The 19,460-nt window shown below is 39.4% G+C and overlaps 1 protein-coding gene across 1 annotated transcript in view; it reads left to right on the top strand.

Moving 5' to 3' along the window:
* LOC111142567 (transmembrane protein with EGF like and two follistatin like domains 2) overlaps window positions 1–19,460 on the top strand; it is a 230,030-nt gene that overhangs the window by 166,162 nt on the left and 44,408 nt on the right. Inside the window, exons 6-7 of the mRNA XM_022495841.1 lie at window positions 15,152–15,300; window positions 16,030–16,089. Of these exons, the coding sequence (XP_022351549.1) occupies window positions 15,152–15,300; window positions 16,030–16,089 (209 nt within the window). The remainder of the gene's footprint in view (window positions 1–15,151; window positions 15,301–16,029; window positions 16,090–19,460) is intronic.

Genomic DNA, 19,460 nt, shown 5'->3' with positions numbered 1-19,460 from the left:
AGCCAAATGGACCCCCTTCGGAATTAACATCTGAAACCCTGTAACCAGTTTTTCGTCCTTAGTAGCCTGGCAAAAAAAGTCTGATGACAGCCTCTAGAATGCCATTCAAACATCTTAATTTCCCTCCGTCAACAATATTCCAACAAGTCACAGTTATACTTTTTAGATTTAACTTTTTAAATCATTTTTGTAAATATAACTTTATAGAGCAACATATAGTCCGATCCCTAGTATTACCCCAAAACCACCGTAGCAACATGCCGTCTGCCACTGCACCACATACGTATCTGAGAAGTAGATCACTGCTGTTGCCCAAGAAGTGTTGCTGAGCAAAGGGTGGCGTTGTCTGCTTTGCATCTGCTCGTTCGTTACCCACGTTTGCTGCGGAGTAGACCCTCTAACTGGGAGCCTCCAGAAACCACAGTCAAAATTTAAAAAATGTCTGTTAAAATGCAAGGTCTTTCACTCCCAGATGTTTATGCAGTATTTAACATGCCTCCCGATTCCTATTCACGATTCAGTAATAGTTGCACATAATACAAGTAATACATCGACACACATTTGTCTCCCTGTTCTGTCTAAATTTGGGAACCTGCAGAGAGCACTTTGAACCAGCACAGACCCACGTCGGTTCAGTTGTCAGGAGTTGCTGCTGCATCTTTAAAATGAAATAGATCCGTTGGTAGAAGCATAATTGGAATTCAGATCAGAACGATCAAATGACCAAATTACTTAAATTAGACAAATAAATTGAATCACTTAAAGATGAAGAAACTGCTGGATTGGCAACGGCTTACGGCAGACAATAATCTTCAATCATTCTCTACCGCCGCGGTAAACACTGACGCATACTTCGAAGGATGGAGGATGTGAAGGATAATAACAAAAGTTGGTACAAATTAAATAATCATTAAAGGAAAGAAGATTTGAGTTTTTGTTCAGAATAAGAAGATTCTGACAGGTGGGGAGTGCACACCATTTTAAGCATTGCAATAAAAAAAAAAGATTGAAATTATATAATATGGATTTCATTGCCCAAAATACACACAGATAGTGAAAAGACTGATTGTATGCACTACGTGAACCCTAAGGCTGTGGGAACCTTTACCCTTACCGAAGACTGAGTCTTGGGACGTCAAATCTATCAACATGTTAAAAACAACTTAATCCACCTAACAGGCAGGCTTGGCCTTTTTTTATATGTATAATTAAGTATCAACGTCTAATACCTTGTACGTGGCGGCACTGCATTTATTTAGCAAATGTTTACCGCACAGCCACAGTGGGCTAAATCTTTAACAGAAAGTAATAGATGTTTATTGTGTATAAGAACCAGAAATATTTTTCTTGATAATTGAAGTAAAATGATATGCATCGATCTAATTAATCATATGATTCAAATCGAGGCTTTGTCTTGATCATTAGAATATAAGCGTATTTTTAAAGTCAGAAGAATATTTATTCATTTGTTCATTTATTTAACAAATCTTTATTAAGTGCCCGTTATGTGTCAGAATTGTTCCACGCCTGAAAAAAAAAAAAAAAAAAGCAGTAGACAAAACAGACAAAGTCACTTTTTGCACAGAACATTCACTGAAGTGGGGGAAACAGACAGTTTGAATACGCAGTGGAATGTCAGGATTCGGAGATGGAAGCGTGCTGGTTTTGACAGGGTGGACAGGGAGGACTTCGCTGTGAAGGTCATTTTGTAGAACGCGCCAGGCAGAGGGAAGAGCCGGTGGAGCATTCTAGTGGCAGAAGCGTACAAGGTGCGCTCGGGAAGCAGTGAAAATCCAGGGTGGTTAGAGCAGGAGAGGGTGGAGAAGATGGACAAGAGATGAAGTTGGAGAGGGAGCCCAGGGCCCGATTATGCCTCAGCCATGGTAAGAACCACAGATTTTTTTCTAGGGTTGACGGGGAGGCTTTGCTGGGTTTTGAGCAAGGAAATGATTTGATCTTATTTGCATTTTGAAAGCATCACGTGGGGCTGTGCTGTGAACTGACCCAGGGGAGGCAGAGGAGAAAGAGAGCAACGGAGAGGCCCTTCGTGTCCCTGGAGAGCGCAGAGCATGTGCTGCGTGTCTTGAGCTGGGTTTTGATTCTGAGCGTCATAATGTCCTCATTCTGGATTAACCCAATTTTTTATCTATGTTCGGAAAAGATTATTTTTAATTTGTATGTACTCTTACTAATTTTTCTATAGCTTGGTATTCCAATTCATATACTGACAATTTTTCTCAGGGCAATATTTTGAATATCTTGTGATCCCAAATACTCTCTGATCTAGGAGTATTAATACTAAACTAAAGTCATCCCATTTCTTTCTAGAAGTTTTATGTATATTTAATTATATTATGTTAACTTGATTAGCACTTCACATTTTAAAAGTGGGTTTTTTTCCATATTAGAAAAAATCCCAAACTAGAGAACAGAACAGTTCATGTATTTAGGGCTAACATTTTATCAAGGAAAATAGGAGCTTGAACTCCAGCTCATGTTGAAGGGGCCCCTGACTGATACAACGTCTGGATGAGTAATGAGCGCATCCTGTACGGATTCCTGGCGTTGGTCCCATTGGTGCCTTGGTATGTGTCTGCTAATGATCCCAGCAAGCCCCAAGTCTGCCTGCCTGACAACCGTCAAACCTCGGTAGATCATTTGTAAGTGAAAAAGACATAGAATACATGTATTCAATGATTTTAAAATTATAATCAACTGTAGGCTGATTTATTTAAATAGATTTTATTTATGTTTTATGATATGCTCATTTATAGTATGGCACTTATAATTACTTACTTTGAAAAAAAACAAAAGATAATATATGATAAGAAGTAGTGTTTTGAATTCAGAGATTATAATATAACTTTCTTAAGATAGAAGATTAACAGTTTATGAAATGGATATATATAGCATGAGTAAGGATAAATCAAATCCCTAATAGATACTATATATAATACATAGTCACAACAAAGTTAAAACAAATTATAAGTATACTTATAATTCTCATATTGGTTATAGTCAATAGCTTATTCGTTTCATTAAAACAATTGCTCCTCTTAGAAGTAATTCAAAATCCTCCCTTAAAAAAAAACAAACTGTATTACTGTAGTGGCCGTTCACTGTTACTAAAACAAAGTCCACATTTGATTAAGCAGCTTAAAAAGTCTTCCAATATGAAACCAAGAACAGGACCATTTTGCACAGCCATGCCTAAGAACAGAAATGCAGACATTTTAATTAGAATAAAAAGAATACCACCATTAGCAAATAACTCTAGCATGAAAAAATGAATGAGAGCAAAAGAATTCGATGTGACTTTTTTCATGTTGCTCCGTATATTTATCTAAAATCTATAAATTGAGTTTGTTCCTACTGTATTTAAAAGCAAGTAGATTCATCTCTCTTTCATTTATTTTGTCTCCACAAATAAATACAATACGTTCACATCATCTTAATAGAAAACATCAAAAAAATGTTTTTCCATATTAGTGGCAGGAATTTTGAACTTTACCATCTTCTGAACAGTAAGCTTCTCTGTTAGATGGTAAACTCCATCAATGGCAGGAAATGTTTTCCTAAGAACTTAGACAACATACTTTGGAGAGAGAGAACAAGTAGTAAAAAGAGAAAGATAAGGAAGAAGAGGACAGAGATAACAAGGGCTAGAAAAAAAAGTAGGAGTGAAAAACTTATTTTTAGCATTATTCAGTTTAATGGTATTCTAAAATTTTACAAGAATTTATAATATTTCTGATAACTCAGATAAGTAAGTTTAAAATGATTCACGTAAATAGGTTTCTACTTTTTGAAAGTTACATGAAATTTAAAGATATTAAAATCTTGAGGACAATGCCAAATATCTCATCTTTAAGATAGAATACATTAAGGGTGCCTGGGTGTCTTGGTTGAGTATCTGATTCTTGATTTCCTCCTAGGTCATGATCTCAGGGTCAGGAGATCAAGCCCTGTGTCAGGCTCCACAGTACACATGGAACAAGCTTTAGATTCTCTTTCTCTGCCAGTCCTGCCCCCGCCACCCCCAAAGTAAAATGCAATAATAAAATAAAATAGAATACATTAGAAGTGGTATCGATTAATAGCTTCTTTCTTTTTTAACAAAAAAATAAGAGAGATTAATCTTTTTGTACTTCCAAATATGACAGGAAAAAAACTCAATTTATGGATTTTAGATAAATATGCATGGCAATAGTTCTTTCATCTACATTGGGTTAAAGCTTATCTGCAGTTGATTAATTAAGTGTATGTGGAAAAATATTGTAGCTTGGTGGCCAGCCCGGCAAGGACTAGACCAATTTAAAACAAAATGAAGAATGATCTCTCCACGACCAAGGGAAGCAACGGAACCAGCTAGACACCAAATATCCTGTGAAGTTGCTTCCACTTTTTCTGATTTATAGTCTCAGAAGAACCTTTTGAGGTAGATGTTACTGTGAGCCAAGAGTTATTTTCCACTTTAACAGAAGTGTCAAGGAACTTGCAGAAGGAAGATTTTAATGCATCTATTATTTATTTGTCAAGCATTTATTAGATCAAGAGTGGGCTGAGGCCCTTATCACACGATGCATGAGTCCATGTTCTTCCCAGTCAACGGCAGAGACGTGTAACACAGGACAGGTTGGAGGGCAAGTGGGTAAGGCTATGGATGATGGAAGAGTAAACAACCCAGTAGCAAAACATCAGCCCAAGAAGGGAAGCATTCTGATAAATGTCAAACTCATTTAGTAGAGAGGCGTCAGCAGAGAAGAAACAGCAAAGGCTGTAAGATAATAAGAAGCAAGGATGTGCTAGATAAATAGAAATAACTAAAAATATGAGTTTCGGGGAAAAAAAGTGTCAGAATTTTAGAGCCGACCACCCTGGACATCATCTTACTAGGTCAGCTTGTCCTTCAGTACCCGGCAGCCAGAGGTCCAACAGCTGGAGAACGAGAAGTCCAAACAAGACCCCAGAGCCCTGTCTCCTAAGTAGGGTTCTTTCAGTGGCCTGGCCTGACTTCCAGAAGCCTCTGTGACCTTGGGCCCCAGAGAGGACACATATGCCGTCGTTTCTGACATGGAGTGTGACACAAGAGTTTTAGGGAAGGAGAAAAATGTTTTGATGTATCCCTTACTGTGTACATGAACACACAGGAGAGGCATCCACAGAGGGACAAGAATTGAGCAATGAATTGTTAGGGAGGTACTCTCTGAGGAGTGATGGATTTCAAATCCTCTGGCTACAAGTCATCAGTGGAAACCATCTGTGGAAATTCTACTCCCCCCTTAAATTTCAAGTTCAAGGGTCACATTCTCTATGAAACCTTTCTAGAGCCTCAAGGTAGAAGATATTATTACCCCTCAGTGCTCTCGAAACATGCCGTTCACTCCCACAAAGTCTCGCTCTGATGACGCCATTTTACAGACATTTGTTTTTCTCCTTTAATTGTTATCTCTGTAACTGATAGGGATCGCCCAGCCATCTTGGCGTCTCTGACGTTGAGCCCAGTCCCTCACACCAGCCAGGCGCTCAGCTGCACGGAGGGGATTGGACTGAATTAAATGAGATGTGTGGTAAAGGAAAACGGATATGCCTAAGAGGAGAAAGAAGACAGAAACGAACGAAGAGTGGCAGTCATGGCTGCGGCCCTGCCACCTCCTTCAGCAGTAGGACTTTCCCCCGAAGCTGGCTGCAGGGAGGCAGGCGTACCTGCTTCCCCTTCTTACCTTTTAAGCTTAATATTTTTGAGAAACTACAGTATTCTCATTTCAAGGCAAAATGTTCAAACATTTCTAACTGAGAGTCCTTCATCCCAAGGGTTTCAGAATAGCTCATGACTATTCCTGGCCGACAGCACTGCCATACAGCCCTGCCTCAGAGCAATCAGAACTCACCGGCAGCGCGGCAGGAAGTCAATGCAGAATGCTGGCGAGGACCCGCCGACGAAAATGCCACCATGTGTTCGCGAGTTTCACATTTCAGTGGGCGAACAAGTAAGACGAGGGGAGAGGAAGAAACACAGAGATGAGTCTCTTCGTATCACAAACTCTTCTTGAAAGTCATTTTTATATGGACAGAAGATCAATTTTAAATAGTTATTTACAAAGAAATGTGACTTTATTCCCTTGGGATTTCTCCATACACATGTGGATATATATATATATATATTTTTTTTTTTTAATTTTGTTTAAACAATTTAGAAATATATTATCCAGATCAAATCAGTGCAAAAAAGTATTTACCAGGCTTGGTAATTCAATCATTTTGAGCAAAATGTCTAATCTAATATTTGTATTTTTTATATTTTGAAATGATCAAAAATAACATTTGGACATTCAGCACCTAGTTTTAACAAATACAAACATTTTAGCATATTTGCTTTTGATTGTTTCTCAAGAACCATAACGTGACAGAGAAAGTTAGGGCAGCCTCCTTCCCTAGTCATATTTCCCAGCTTCCCTTTGTAGGGTTATAGCGTACCATCCTTATGAATATTCCTGTGAAGATATTTATTTACTTATTTACTTGAGACAGAGAGCACGGGATGGGTGGAGAAGCAAAGGGAGAGGGAGAAACAGACTCCCTGCTAAGCAGGGAGCAGGACTCGGGGCTCCATCCGCTGACACCAGGTAAATGCACTGAGCCAAAGACAGTCACTTAACCAACTGAGCCACCCATGCACCCCCCTGTGAATATTTTTATTATATTTTTTCATTATTCAAATATTGAAATTTTTGATATCGTGTGCATTTAATGTTATTTTAAAAACATTTAAATTATGTTGACCCTGAGATTAATAAATGAAAAATAAAGGATGACATAAGCATAAGGGAGATGATTTAATGCAAATTTTAATTATGAATGGTGTAAGTTCATGCCAGCACTGAAACCATCATCACGAAAACCACCGGGACAATGCATTGGACAGGACTTTCAAACTGGCCATTTGATCACAACGCAGAGCTCTTTCTCATCTACTTTTTTTATATCTCATGGTTGAAATCCAAGGGTATGATATTAAACTGTATTTTTGTGGAAAATCTAGACTGTAATGATGTTCATACATATTTACTCCCAGAAGTCCTTGGTCGGTTGAAGGCTACGGGAGGGCCAGTGCGTGAACATGACCATGGACCGGGGAACGCGTGCAGGGACACGTGCAGGGACGTGTGCAGGGACGCGTGTAGGGACGCGTGTAGGAATGACTGTAGGAATGACTGTAGGAATTCTGTCGCTGCGCCTGAAGGAATGTGCCGGGTCACGCAGCGGGATCCTGACCGAAGGGAGAGAGCGCGAACTCGGTACATCTCCTTATTCAAACGCCGAGTTCATTGTATTGTTTTAACTTCCAACTCCTCATTCTGGGGTTTTCACGCTTTGTGCCTTCTCTGTGTGGTAAGCGCCATCCAGTCCGAGCGGCCGCACTTCTGAGTAATCAGAGTCACCCTTGGTTATTGAATACGCTTTCCGGCTTAATGAGCAAGAGCGTACGTATGATGCTAATGAGGGATTTTTGCTTCAAGATACTTTTAAAAACGTATAGGAGTAAGAATTGTTTACTTTGATTATTTTAAGATGTAAATGCAGCTGCTTCAGAAAGGAAAAAATAATCCTGAGAAAAAATGCAAGCATGACACGAAAACGGAGCCCCAGTCAACCCTGCTTCGACTGTATTGTCTGCGTGAAGGGGGGCCCGGGGCCACTTGCTGCCTCGGAGGGAGCCTTGTTTGCTCTCGGGGCACAGGCACTAACAGGTACCCACTGCCAGTAGAGCAGTCGTCTTCAGTCAGCCCCAGAACCAGGCAGAGTACACGTCACTACTAAGACTCATTCTCCTTAAACTGCAGGTAAGGACGCTTACGTGACAAGGCTCTGTTTGCCCTGTCCCAACAGCAAAGAAAGGAAACTCTCCCTACCAGGAAATCACGTCTTCCTGAGCCCCACACAGCTGCCTGGCTGCTCCTCTCATCCGTTTCCTCTTTGGAACACAACACAAATCAGGAAAAAGGCAGGGAAGGGAGAGCAGGAGGGGCATGGTGGTGACATCTGTGCCTTAGTACCTCGCTATAATATAGCGTAAGTGGGGAGTCACTAAGCGCCACAGATTCTTGCTTTTCTTCATTTGGAGGGAACACCGCTGCCCTGGGTTTTCCTTGCTAGCCCCCAAGTGCACAGCAACAGCCTGGCCATCAGTCCCTCTGCCTGCGCTCCCCTGCAGGTGTCATCTCCCTAAAACACCCCTTCTATCACGTTGACCTTCTCATCACCCTCTCCCCAAAAACCTTTCACAGCTCTTCATCGTGGAGAAGATAAAGGCCACTCCTTCGACAGAACGGAGCCATTTGCAATCTGTCTAGAGCGCTGCATCCCACCACTTTGGTTCTGAAGAGTTCATTCCCATCAGCCTGATCGACTGGCGGCTCCCAGCTCCTGTTGGGGTCTGCCTCCCACCTTCCCCCACTGCGTGTGCTCCATCACACGTCGGTTAACCCGACTCACCTTCGGAGATCGTTCAGTTTCCTCCTTTAACCCCTTATCTCATGAGCATTAGAACCTGGGAGTGTCGGTCGTGGAAGTTGGACTCAGCACGTGGCACAGGGGAGCCCTCCGTAGCTTCACGTCCTTTCCCACCACCCTCCCTCGGTTTCACTCGGTGGATCACTTCTGTTGACTGCTCCACAATGATGTCTTAGTATCAGGGCACTTATGCACCTGTCCCTGTCACCTCACACCACAGGTGCATCCCCTGCAGCATGTGGAGGAAAGCCTTTTAATACATGCCACTGAATCATGTTCATTAAACAAGAATATTAAATTCCTTCTGATGGAATGAAGGGGACAGAGAAAAGGCTGTTTGGAGCCAAGATGTTTGGGGTTTCTCAATGGACTCTGCAAGCTATCTGCCTGAGAAAGAGCGAAGGAACTTGCTGAAAATGCTGATTTTTGAGACCTACCTGAGACCCGGTGCATCAGAATTTCTTATGTGAATGTCACATATACTAAGTTAGAAAATCTCTTGGTCTTAGAGGCTGAGGAGGAGTATGTTCTGTAATTACAGCTCCCCACATCTGCTCCCCACATCTGCACGTCAGAATCCCCTGCAGGATTTCTGACAACTCTAGTTCATACTCAGCCTCACACGAGACCTCCTGAGTGGGAATCTCTGGGTGGCCGCTCAAGGTTGAGCTATTCCACTGAAGGTTTTTCTTCGCATCCAAGATTAGAAACCACTAAGCCAAAAGTTAATGATGATCAATATTTATTGGTTAATTACAACTTCTCAGAAACTTCATTAAACAGTTTATGTGCGTTATTCCAATTAATCTCCACAGTCTTGAGTCAGTATCTTCATTTTCACCGGCTCGAGGAAGTTAAGTAACTAGTTCAATGCCATACAGCTAGTAACGGATCGCGTCGGTGAAACACAGGTCTGTTTGAGACCAAATTCCAGGCTCGAGCCCCAGTCCCGTCTGCCTTTATTGTAATTAGACATCATTGTGATACACAGCCGTCAGTCTGTCACCCAGGAATAGTCCCACTTGTTCAACAGGTGATTCTGTTTTTGAAAGTTCTGACACCACCCCAGAGAAGGGTCTCTCAGCTTAATTTCTCTTCATTTAGACCCCCCGTTGACAGGCTATCTGTTGCTCTAGGCTTTTTCTCAATATTCCCAAGACCTTCCATCTAACAGACCAACTTCAATCCTTTACCTCCTTATAAAGGGAGAGAGATTAATGGCAACTAAGCTTTTTCTGTGTACAAGATAACCCACGTCCGCCTTGGAAAATCTCACTGTAGTCCTTGGTCATGTGTCTGGAGAAGGGCATTATTTCTTCCTCCTAGATTTCAAAGCTAAAAGGATTGCCCTTCTCAAATTTAAAAACAAAACAAAACAAAAAAACAAGCTCACATATATTGCCTGAGTAACAATGTAGCAGATTTGGTAGTCTTACCTCCCAGTCAGTGCTTTTCCACACTCTGTATAGAGGCTTTTTGTTTTCCATGGATTTTCACATCTTATTTCATTTTTCCCCTCACAAACCAGGCATTCCTGAATTGTAGTTTCTGTACAGGTAAAATAATTATAATCAAGTTCCATCAAAAGGAGTTCCATGAGAGTTAATGAGTAAATGGGCTTAAAGTATCACAAGAGTCTTGAATGAAAAAGACACACTGTTTTCTCTGTTATTAATAGAATGCCGCTCATGCGTTCCGGCTCTGGGGAGAGCACAGGCAGAGGCTCCGACCTCATTTTCTGGCCGGGCCAGAAAGGGTCTGCGTAATAGCCCCAGGGACAGCCAGGCTCAAGGGACACAGACCAGTCAAGGTTCAAAACAACCCAGAAAGCCATCTTCACCACAGTAGAATTGGGTACTTTAAAACTGGTTAGCGATGTTGTATGGACAAAATTTGGAATGGGCAAGTCAAGGACCTTGGGAGAGGAGCAAGTGACGGCGTGTTTAATAGATGAAACAAAATCTGGTGAAATTCAAGGGCAGCCACCAGCCAGACACATGAATAAGTGATTTCTACCTGGCGGCTTTGGCTTCCTCACACTCTGGAGGACAAGGAGGCATTCCCAAATGCATGAGGGACAGGGTTCCTTAACCCACTGCAGAACGTCCTCGGAGGAGCCGTTTCAGGAGAGGCAGGGAGGTAGCTGAATGAATGTCAAGACCCCCAGAAGGTTCATGAGATAATTATGAATACATGTGGGCCATCGTAGACACCACCTTTTACTTCCTGTAATTTCAGTTCTTTACTCCATCACGTGGTCTTTCTAAATCAGCAGATGCTCCGCTTCTCCCTTACAATTCAGAGAACTAAGGTTTTCTGTCAGTTAATGTTCTTTGAAGGATTTCAGAGGGTAGTATTTCCACATACAGACCCTAAAATTATTATTTTCAAGTAGGGCTGATTCTTTTTCTTTGTGGCCTAGAAGAAAAGAGATCTATGTAATCGCAGTGTCAGGATGTCAAAAGACTGAGATAGGTTGGAAAAAAGAAGAAAAGGAAAGAAAACACACACACACACACACACACACACACACACCCCCTTAAAGGCATCCATGCAGTCCTCAGCCTTACAAATCCTTGGCTCACAGAAACTACTCGTGACATGCTGTAATTAACTAGTTACTCCTCTCAGAATGAATAATAATGCAATTATTTGCCAAAAGCAGTGAAGAAGGTGTAGTTTCTGCTTTTAAAAATATCTGCCTTTCATTTCTGTAAAAAGAAAAACCCCGGATTAATTTACATAAGCTGCTACAGCGTGGGGTGACCTGCAATTTCACTGTTACACTGTATGATAATTCTGTCACCTTTTTATCGGAGCCTTATATTTTCAGTGGCTTGAAACGGCCGTAAACTGACAAGTCACTACCATATTTAAATTATATTGGTTCTTAAAACCTGTACCTGAATACTGCAAAATGTAAGTAGTGACCTGCATGGTGAAACCCGTCCTTTTCACAACAGTACTCTGCTGTCACTGAGTCACTAAGGGCTGGTGCCCTGTCTCCATTGCGGGACACAAATTCAAGGAGGCGGGCGGCCTCTTTCAAGTTCCAAGTAGCACAGACTTAGGTGAGTGTGTTTGAACAGATCACTGGTTCTTCCTCCTGTGTGCTCATGTCTAGACGATAACTGTCCTCTTTCACTTCCATGTCCATCCTGCCATTCAACAATCACCTATTGATGACTTGCTGTGATGCCCTCTACCAGGTTCCAGAAATTCAAAGGTAGAAAAGACATATTGCCTTTAAGAAGGTTGCAGAAAGTGAAGGCATAAACTAGTAAACAGGCACGTTAAGAACGCAGTAAATGCCCCCACAGAGCCCATTCTCCGCACACACGTACGCAAATTCACGTACTCATATCAACACAAAAATCTCTCTGCCCCATGAATCCGAACTTTAGAAAATTCCAGGCTCTTTGAAAGTTTTGAAAGAGCTACTTGGAAAAGATTTGGTGCTAAAACTTAGAGTTAGTTGGAGTGTTCATTTGTGCGTACATGTGTGTGTCTGTCTAAATGTATATTTTTATGAAAAGTAGAAACAACTTCATATCGAATTTTGTTAAGGATAAGATAGTGTAAACAATGATGTCTTAAGTAGTCAGATTCACTTAATTCATATCATTTGTTATTCATTCTAAGAATCGGGTATTAATTCAGAATGCCTTCAAATGAATATTCGCTGATACATCCCTATGATACTACAAAGTTGGGATCATCTGTTTGGGAGGACAGAGACTAAGAGGCATTGTGATTTAGATTCATAAAACCACGATAAATATTCCAAGAGTGGACATAGCCTTATTTTTTCAAGTCCTATTCATCCAAGGTATTCCTTTAATTAGTTAATATTGGGAATTTGGGTTTGCCTTCTTTTTCATTGTGCTGAACAGTGTGTGGAACAGTGTTGGTTCTGGCATCAAACTGCCTGTATTGGAAATTAAGTTCTTCCCCATAAAAGCTTTTGACTTCTCCAAGCTTCAATTTTCTCATCTGTAAGCTGAGGACAGCAATAGTAGCTACCTCAGAGAGATAGAAGGATGAAAGGAGTAATGGGATATAAAGCATAATGACACTCTCATTAAGTGAGCTACTATTATTATTGTCATTATTTGAGCTCAGTGAGAACATTTAGTATCTGCCAAGAAAATGATTTAGCTACCCTCTGTCTGCTTTTATGATGATATAGTAATGATAATTTATATTATTGCATCCTTTTTTAATAATATAGGACCATGTTATTATATTTATTCATTTCATTTATTTATCTACTACCTGCAGTTACTGAATGACTAGTGCATACAAAGTACTGGGTGGTGCAGGGAGTACAAAGATAATTCAGGTACTATCAGCAGAGTTTCAGACTATTGTCCTGGAATCCTGCACAGTTTTCCAACTAATTAAATTTAATAAACTCAGATACTAAAAATAATTTGAGGATACCTGCAGAGCCCTCATATCCTATATAATTTACTCTTTAGATAGACAAGAAAACATGATTTTCTCTCTGTTCTGCTATTAGTTACAGATAATTATGTTGATGTCTTTCAAGGAGATAGTCCCCAGAGTCTAACACAACAACAATAAACTGTCTGGAAGGTAAAATAGAACCAACTTTAAAAAACAAAACAAAACACAATGTCCGTCTCCTCACCTCTTTATTTACTACAAATGGTTAAGGAGAACAAGGCTGATCTACAAAGTCACTTCCCCAAACGCGCGGTGAGAAGAACCAAAAGCTCTTGAACACGTAGGCGGCTACCAATCTCAGATCTTTCCAATGCCAAAGTAGGAACATCGGGGCGAGGTCAGATCACCACTTAACTAACCATTCGATGACTTAAGCATTCAGAGATGGTTACCATCTGTCCTAGCTCTTTGTTCCTAAGTATGTGGAAGTAAAAATAACCAAGTGCTCCTAAAGCAATTCTCTGAAAAAAAATTAAAGGCATTGGCACTACTTCTGCCAGTGCTTTCGACAGTGATCTGGGTAATTCTGATCCAGATGGCCTAAGGACACACTCTGAGAAGCGCTTGTGTGTAGACAAACCCTCTCTCACTTATTCAACAAATGGATCATGCAGTGATTCCCAGGAGGTGAATCTGGTGCCAGGCTGATGGCCTACGAAGGCGGAATCCTAGGCTCTACCCCCAGAGTTACTGGGGCCCAGAAACCTGCTTGTAAATCGGTATATTTAAACGTTTTCCAGGAAATTCTAATACACAGCCTATGGTGAGAGGGAAGGGGTTATATGTTACTTTAACACGTCCGTGGGTGGTCCTTGTTCCACAATGTACTAGCTTCCTGACCTTATAATTGCGCTATCATTGGTCTATAAAATGGCTGTTGTGAAGATTAAATAAAGCAACGCACGTTAAGAACCCAGCGTGTAGTAAGCGAGTTGTTACTGTAATCATATTACATGCCCAGCTCTGAGTAAGATCTACAGAAGTAAAATGTGAGTGAAGCATATAATCTATTTAGAAAAATAGCATAAATATTAATAGAAATTTAAAATACAAGTTTTTATTTTAAGGCAATAACATATTTATACACATAAAAAATATTCTGAGTGACAAAGTAGACTGTAAAATACAGAGAATTAGAAGAACATAGGAAAAGTCATAGAAAGTTTGCTAGATATGTCTCATTCTTCTAATTCAGGCAACCTAATCCTCATTGACTCACTATTTTATGTATATTATAGAAAAAGATTAACGTCGTGAGTGATAATCAACTTGTGTTTATTATTTAAAGCTAGAATTAGAAAAAAACAGTATGTATCTGGGGAAGGGGTCCATGGGACAGGTTTCAAGGGGCTCACACTCTAAAATTTTATGCAAAAAAGTTGTTTTGTGTGAGTATGAGTATTTCCGAAGAGAAAGCCACATCTTTCTTTGGATTCTCGAACTGTTTTATGCTCCCCCCAAGGTAAGGACCACCAAAGATTCCCGCTTAGCGCGTCACGCGCCTTCCCATGTAGCTGAGAGAGAGAATTCCTGATTGTGCTCCAAGCAATCTCCCGGCTTGCTTCCTTGCACATGTCCTCTGCGTCATTTTCCTCACGCGCTCACCGTTCAGATACCCCGAGAATAGAAGTTAACACAGTAAGACCCCATCTGAGGAAGCGGTAAAGCAGACTTTCAGGGCGACCTCAGCCTGTTCGAATTGTGCTGACATCAGCACGGCGGTTTGATGGTTTACCCACATGTTTTTAAAGTTCCAATGGCAGAGATTTACTGATGATTATTTTCTGCATTTTCCCTTTTTAAAATTTTTTTAATCCTTTTATCAGTCTTCTGAGTTATTTTCAGTGAGTTAGTTCTGTGCTTCTTTTCATCTCAGGTAGAAGAGTGAAGGAGCATCCCTGGAAGGATACAATTCGATTTTGCCGACTTGTATGTTGGCAACCTGGCAGTCCTCCCACTTTCTCTTTTCTGTATAACGTGATAACAACAAACCGACGCCACTTTTTCTTTCTTTTTATCGATTGAGGTGAATTGCTATATGACATTATATAAGTTTCAGGTAAATGAGCTTGTAATTTGATATTTGTATACACTTGGACGTGACCGCCTTCTTAAGTCTAGTACTATCCATCACCATTCACCCATCTTTACCTCTCTCTTCCTTTAGGTGTGTGTGCAACATCGACTGTTCTCAAACCCACTTCAATCCCCTCTGTGCTTCTGATGGGAAGTCTTACGATAACGCGTGTCAGATCAAAGAAGCATCATGTCAGAAACAGGAGAAAATTGAAGTCATGTCGTTGGGTCGATGTCAAGGTAATGTTTGTACCAAAACTCATTTCAAAGAATGTTTTTAGTCTTAGTGTAGAAATGAAAAGTGAAGAGAACTCCTTATTAGGCAAGCTATTTCCTTTCCGGAAGACAATTCTGATTTATAAGGAGAGTCTACTGTAGCATTCGTGGTGAGTGTAGGAGTTCGAGAGCCTATCCGCAGCAGCCCATATCTTTTTCTATATAATGGGACTGTATCTTCACAATGCCGTAAACACAGAAGCCAATATTCAGCCGACAGTCTCCCTGCACAGGGGGGGACATGGTCAAAGTCATCTTTAGCAAAGAATTTGAGGTTTTATTAGAAAACCTTGAAATTAAAAACAAATCACACCACTTTTATGTATTGAATCAATAGACATATTTGAAGTACATTTTTTTTAAAACAGGATGTATAAGAATGTTCTATTTTGTTTCTTATTCAGAAAGAAACATTTCCTTGTTTTTTGACTTGTTATTCCTTTATCCATCTATCTCCGCTATAATTGTCAAACTTCTCTTTGTCCCAAACTCTAGAAAGCTGCTATCATTCTATTATTTGCTCTCAAGCAAACTGATGTAAATCTGTCTTTGCATAAAGGTAGCTTAGAACTATAGCTGTAACATTTCCTTAGTGACAGTGAAGGTACTTTTGGTGGAAAATTATAAATTTGACATTAGATGTTTAAGAAGCAATTAATCAATATTAATTGTCAATTTTCTTTTTTAACACAGATAACACAACTACAACAACTAAATCTGAGGATGGGCATTATGCAAGAACAGATTATGCAGGTACATTATAAATTTTCTACTACAGAATATGAGCACTTCTATAAAAAAGAGTAGGGGGGAATTTTATTATTTATTTATTTATTTATTTATTTTACCATTAATCCTAAATTGAATCTTGCAAGACTTCTGACATGTACTAATCTTCTCTTGTTTGGCTCAAACTTTCAATAAGCAATAGTGAATTTATGTTGTAGCAAATAAAATGCCTTTTTTTTCTCTTGCCAGAGTTAAAGCACTTGTCAAAAATGTCAGTAAGATATAACTAACTTGTTTTGACATTGAAAATGGTACAAATGACAAAACATTTATCAAATTAATGGGCATCAGTGGAAACTAATGCAGTTTTTGGCAGTATATTATAATGAATGCAAACATTCTTGTTTGAATTTCCGTTAAAGTCAACAATAAAAAAGTTTGTTAGTCTCTAAATAGCTAGAAAGGACAGCTATAAATAACACAGGCTATCTCCGTAAATGCAAAGTTTAAAAGTTATGTGTAACTTATTTTTAAAATAATTTATTTAAAAATAATAATAATTTATTTTAAAAGTACAATGTAACGTCTGACTTATGCAGAATTATCAAGCATTTATATAAAAATGTAAATTTTATTTAGCAGTTCTAGAATATTATTTTGAGAACTATTCTATCTAATATAATTTTTCTAGGGTGAGAAATAACTTATGGGTATGCAAATAAGATTTTAACAAATGATTAAATTTCATAAAAATTTAGGATTAAAATATAAAAGTAAAATTATTGATATGTAGAGTTTTGTTTTTTAAAGAGCTTTTCACTTAAATATTAAACAGTGATAACTAGATTTTTGGCCAGTAGTCAGCCAAGAAATGCTTCTTATATTTCAAGATATGTGTTATCATTCATTTTTTCTGAAATTGTATTTTAATAATATTTCTGAATTATTTTTATATACAAAATTAATCTCAATGAAATTGAGATCAGATGTTGTACTATGGATACCTCACACCTCTCAGAATTTGGAAATAACAAAAATGTTTTTTTTTAATTCTTCATTTTTATCTAAATGGTTTTCAACATGTAAATAAAACTTTTCATGTGCTAGAAGCCTGGAATTATCCTGGACAATGAAACATGGAAAAACATTAATTCTACTATGATAGAGCTGTCCCCAAATGCCCAGAAGAGATAGAAGCAGGTATTCCTTGAAAAGAACAGTCCATGGTCAATAAGTTTGGGAGAAATCCAGATAAACAGATGACTTTCTCACCCAGGACACCTCACAGCTCTTGTGCACACTGTAAAATTTTTAATAGATACACACCTTTTATTTATTTATTTTTTAGTTTTTGTTTTAATATATACAAAATACACACAGATGTAGGCTGGGTCGTGTAATGAAGCAAATGTATTCACCACTCAAATGCAGTAACATGAACCCATGGCTAATCTCGCCCCATCTCCAACTGCATCCTCTTGTAGCATTTTCAAAATATGTGGGAAGAAATCCCAGAAATTGCATGATTTTATTCATAAATACTTTAGCCTGCAATTCTAAAAGATCAACATTTTTAAATAAAATTGTGTTATTATCACACCTAAAATAATTATTAATAATTCCGTAGAGTGAATAGCTTTTATCAAACTTATTTGAAAAATAACCCATATTTTCGCGGCACTTTTGAGTACTGGTAATTCCAAGAATGCATTTTGGAATATGCTGATTCACAGGAAAGTATAAAAAGTGATAAAAGATAATGAAAAATCAAGGTCTGAGACTAATATTATATGTTTTAAATGTTAAATGAATAAAATTTAAATTCTGTATTTTGTTATAAACAATAGCTTTATCTCAAAGGTATTGTAAGCCACTACCTGGCATATTTAATTTTACTGTAGCCTAAAGTTTTTGAAGATTTCATAAAGATTTCACTTTCATATGAAAAGTTACTAACTGTGCTTAAAATACCTTTATATTGTTTTGCAAACTAATTCACTTGGAAAAAAATCTTCAAAAATGAACATTACGTGAATAACTTCGCTGTTGAAACTTTAGTCATGGGACTCCTAGGAAAGTCAAGTTTCTCCCTGAAACAAAGACCTTGTCAAGTTGATTAGCATCCATATGCAAGTATATGTGAGTTTATAAAATTGTACATTACGTATCATATTGGAGTTTACCACTCTGTCGTTGTCATTCATGTTACCCTTTTACAGAAAGCCCATCTTCAAAGAGGTTGGGAGTTAAATTTTTCTTCTAAAAAAAATCGCATTTGAATTTGGATTCAAACAGATAATTTTTTTTTAAGATTTTATTTATTTGTTTGACAGACAGATCACAAGTAGGCAGAGAGGCAGGCAGAGAGAGAGAGGAGGAAGCAGGCTCCCCACTGAGTAGAGAGCCTCATGTGGGGCTCCATCCCAGGACCCTGGGATCATGACCTGAGCTGAAGGCAGAGGCTTTAACCCACTGAGCCACCCAGGCACCCCCAGATAATTTTTTTTAATAATTTCAAACCACACCCAGTGCTCCATGCAATACGTGCCCTCCATAATACCCACCACCAGGCTCACCCAACCCTCTGTCTCCCCCACCCCTCCAAAACGCTCACTTTTGTTTCTCAGAGGCTACAGTCTCTCATGGTTTTCTCCCCCTCCGATTTCCCCCAACCCACTTCTCCTCTCCATCTCCCAGCGTCCTCTGTGTTATTCCTTACGCTCCACAAGTAAGTGAAACCATATGATAATTGACTCTTTGCTTGACTTATTTCACTCAACATAATCTCTTCCAGTCCCGTCCATGTTGCTACAAAAGTTGGGTGTTCATCCTTTCTGATGGAGGCATAATACTCCATCGTGTATATGGACCACATCTTCCTTATCCATTCTTCCGTTGAAGGGCATCTTGGTTCTTCCCACAGTTTGGCGACCGTGGCCATTGCTGCTATGAACATTGGGGTACAGATGGCCCTTCTTTTCACTACATCTGTATCTTTGGGGTAAATACCTAGTAGTGCAATTGCAGGGTCATAGGTAGCTCTATTTTTAATTTTTGTTTTCAAGATTTTATTTATTTATTTATTTGACAGAGATCACAGGTAGGCAGAGAGGCAGGCGAGGGGCGGGGGCAAGCAGGCTCCCTGCTGAGCAGAGAGCCCCATGCAGGGCTTAATGCAGGGCTCAATCCCAGGACCCTGGGATCATGACCTGAGCTGAAGGCAGAGGCTTTAACCCACAAAGCCATCCAGGTGCCCCTATTTTTAATTTCTTAAGGGATCTCCACACTGTTTTCCAAAGTGGCTGCACCAACTTGCATTCCCACCAACAGCGTAAGAGGGTTCCCCTTTCTCCATATCTTCTCCAACACTTGTTAGTTTCCTGTCTTGATGATTT

This window comes from Enhydra lutris, unplaced genomic scaffold, assembly GCF_002288905.1.
Source record: "Enhydra lutris kenyoni isolate GAN:26980312 unplaced genomic scaffold, ASM228890v2 scaffoldscaffold1, whole genome shotgun sequence".
In the NCBI taxonomy this organism is placed as follows: domain Eukaryota; kingdom Metazoa; phylum Chordata; class Mammalia; order Carnivora; family Mustelidae; genus Enhydra; species Enhydra lutris.
Note: the sequence above shows the minus strand (reverse complement) of the source record. Positions and strands in the feature narration are given on the sequence as shown.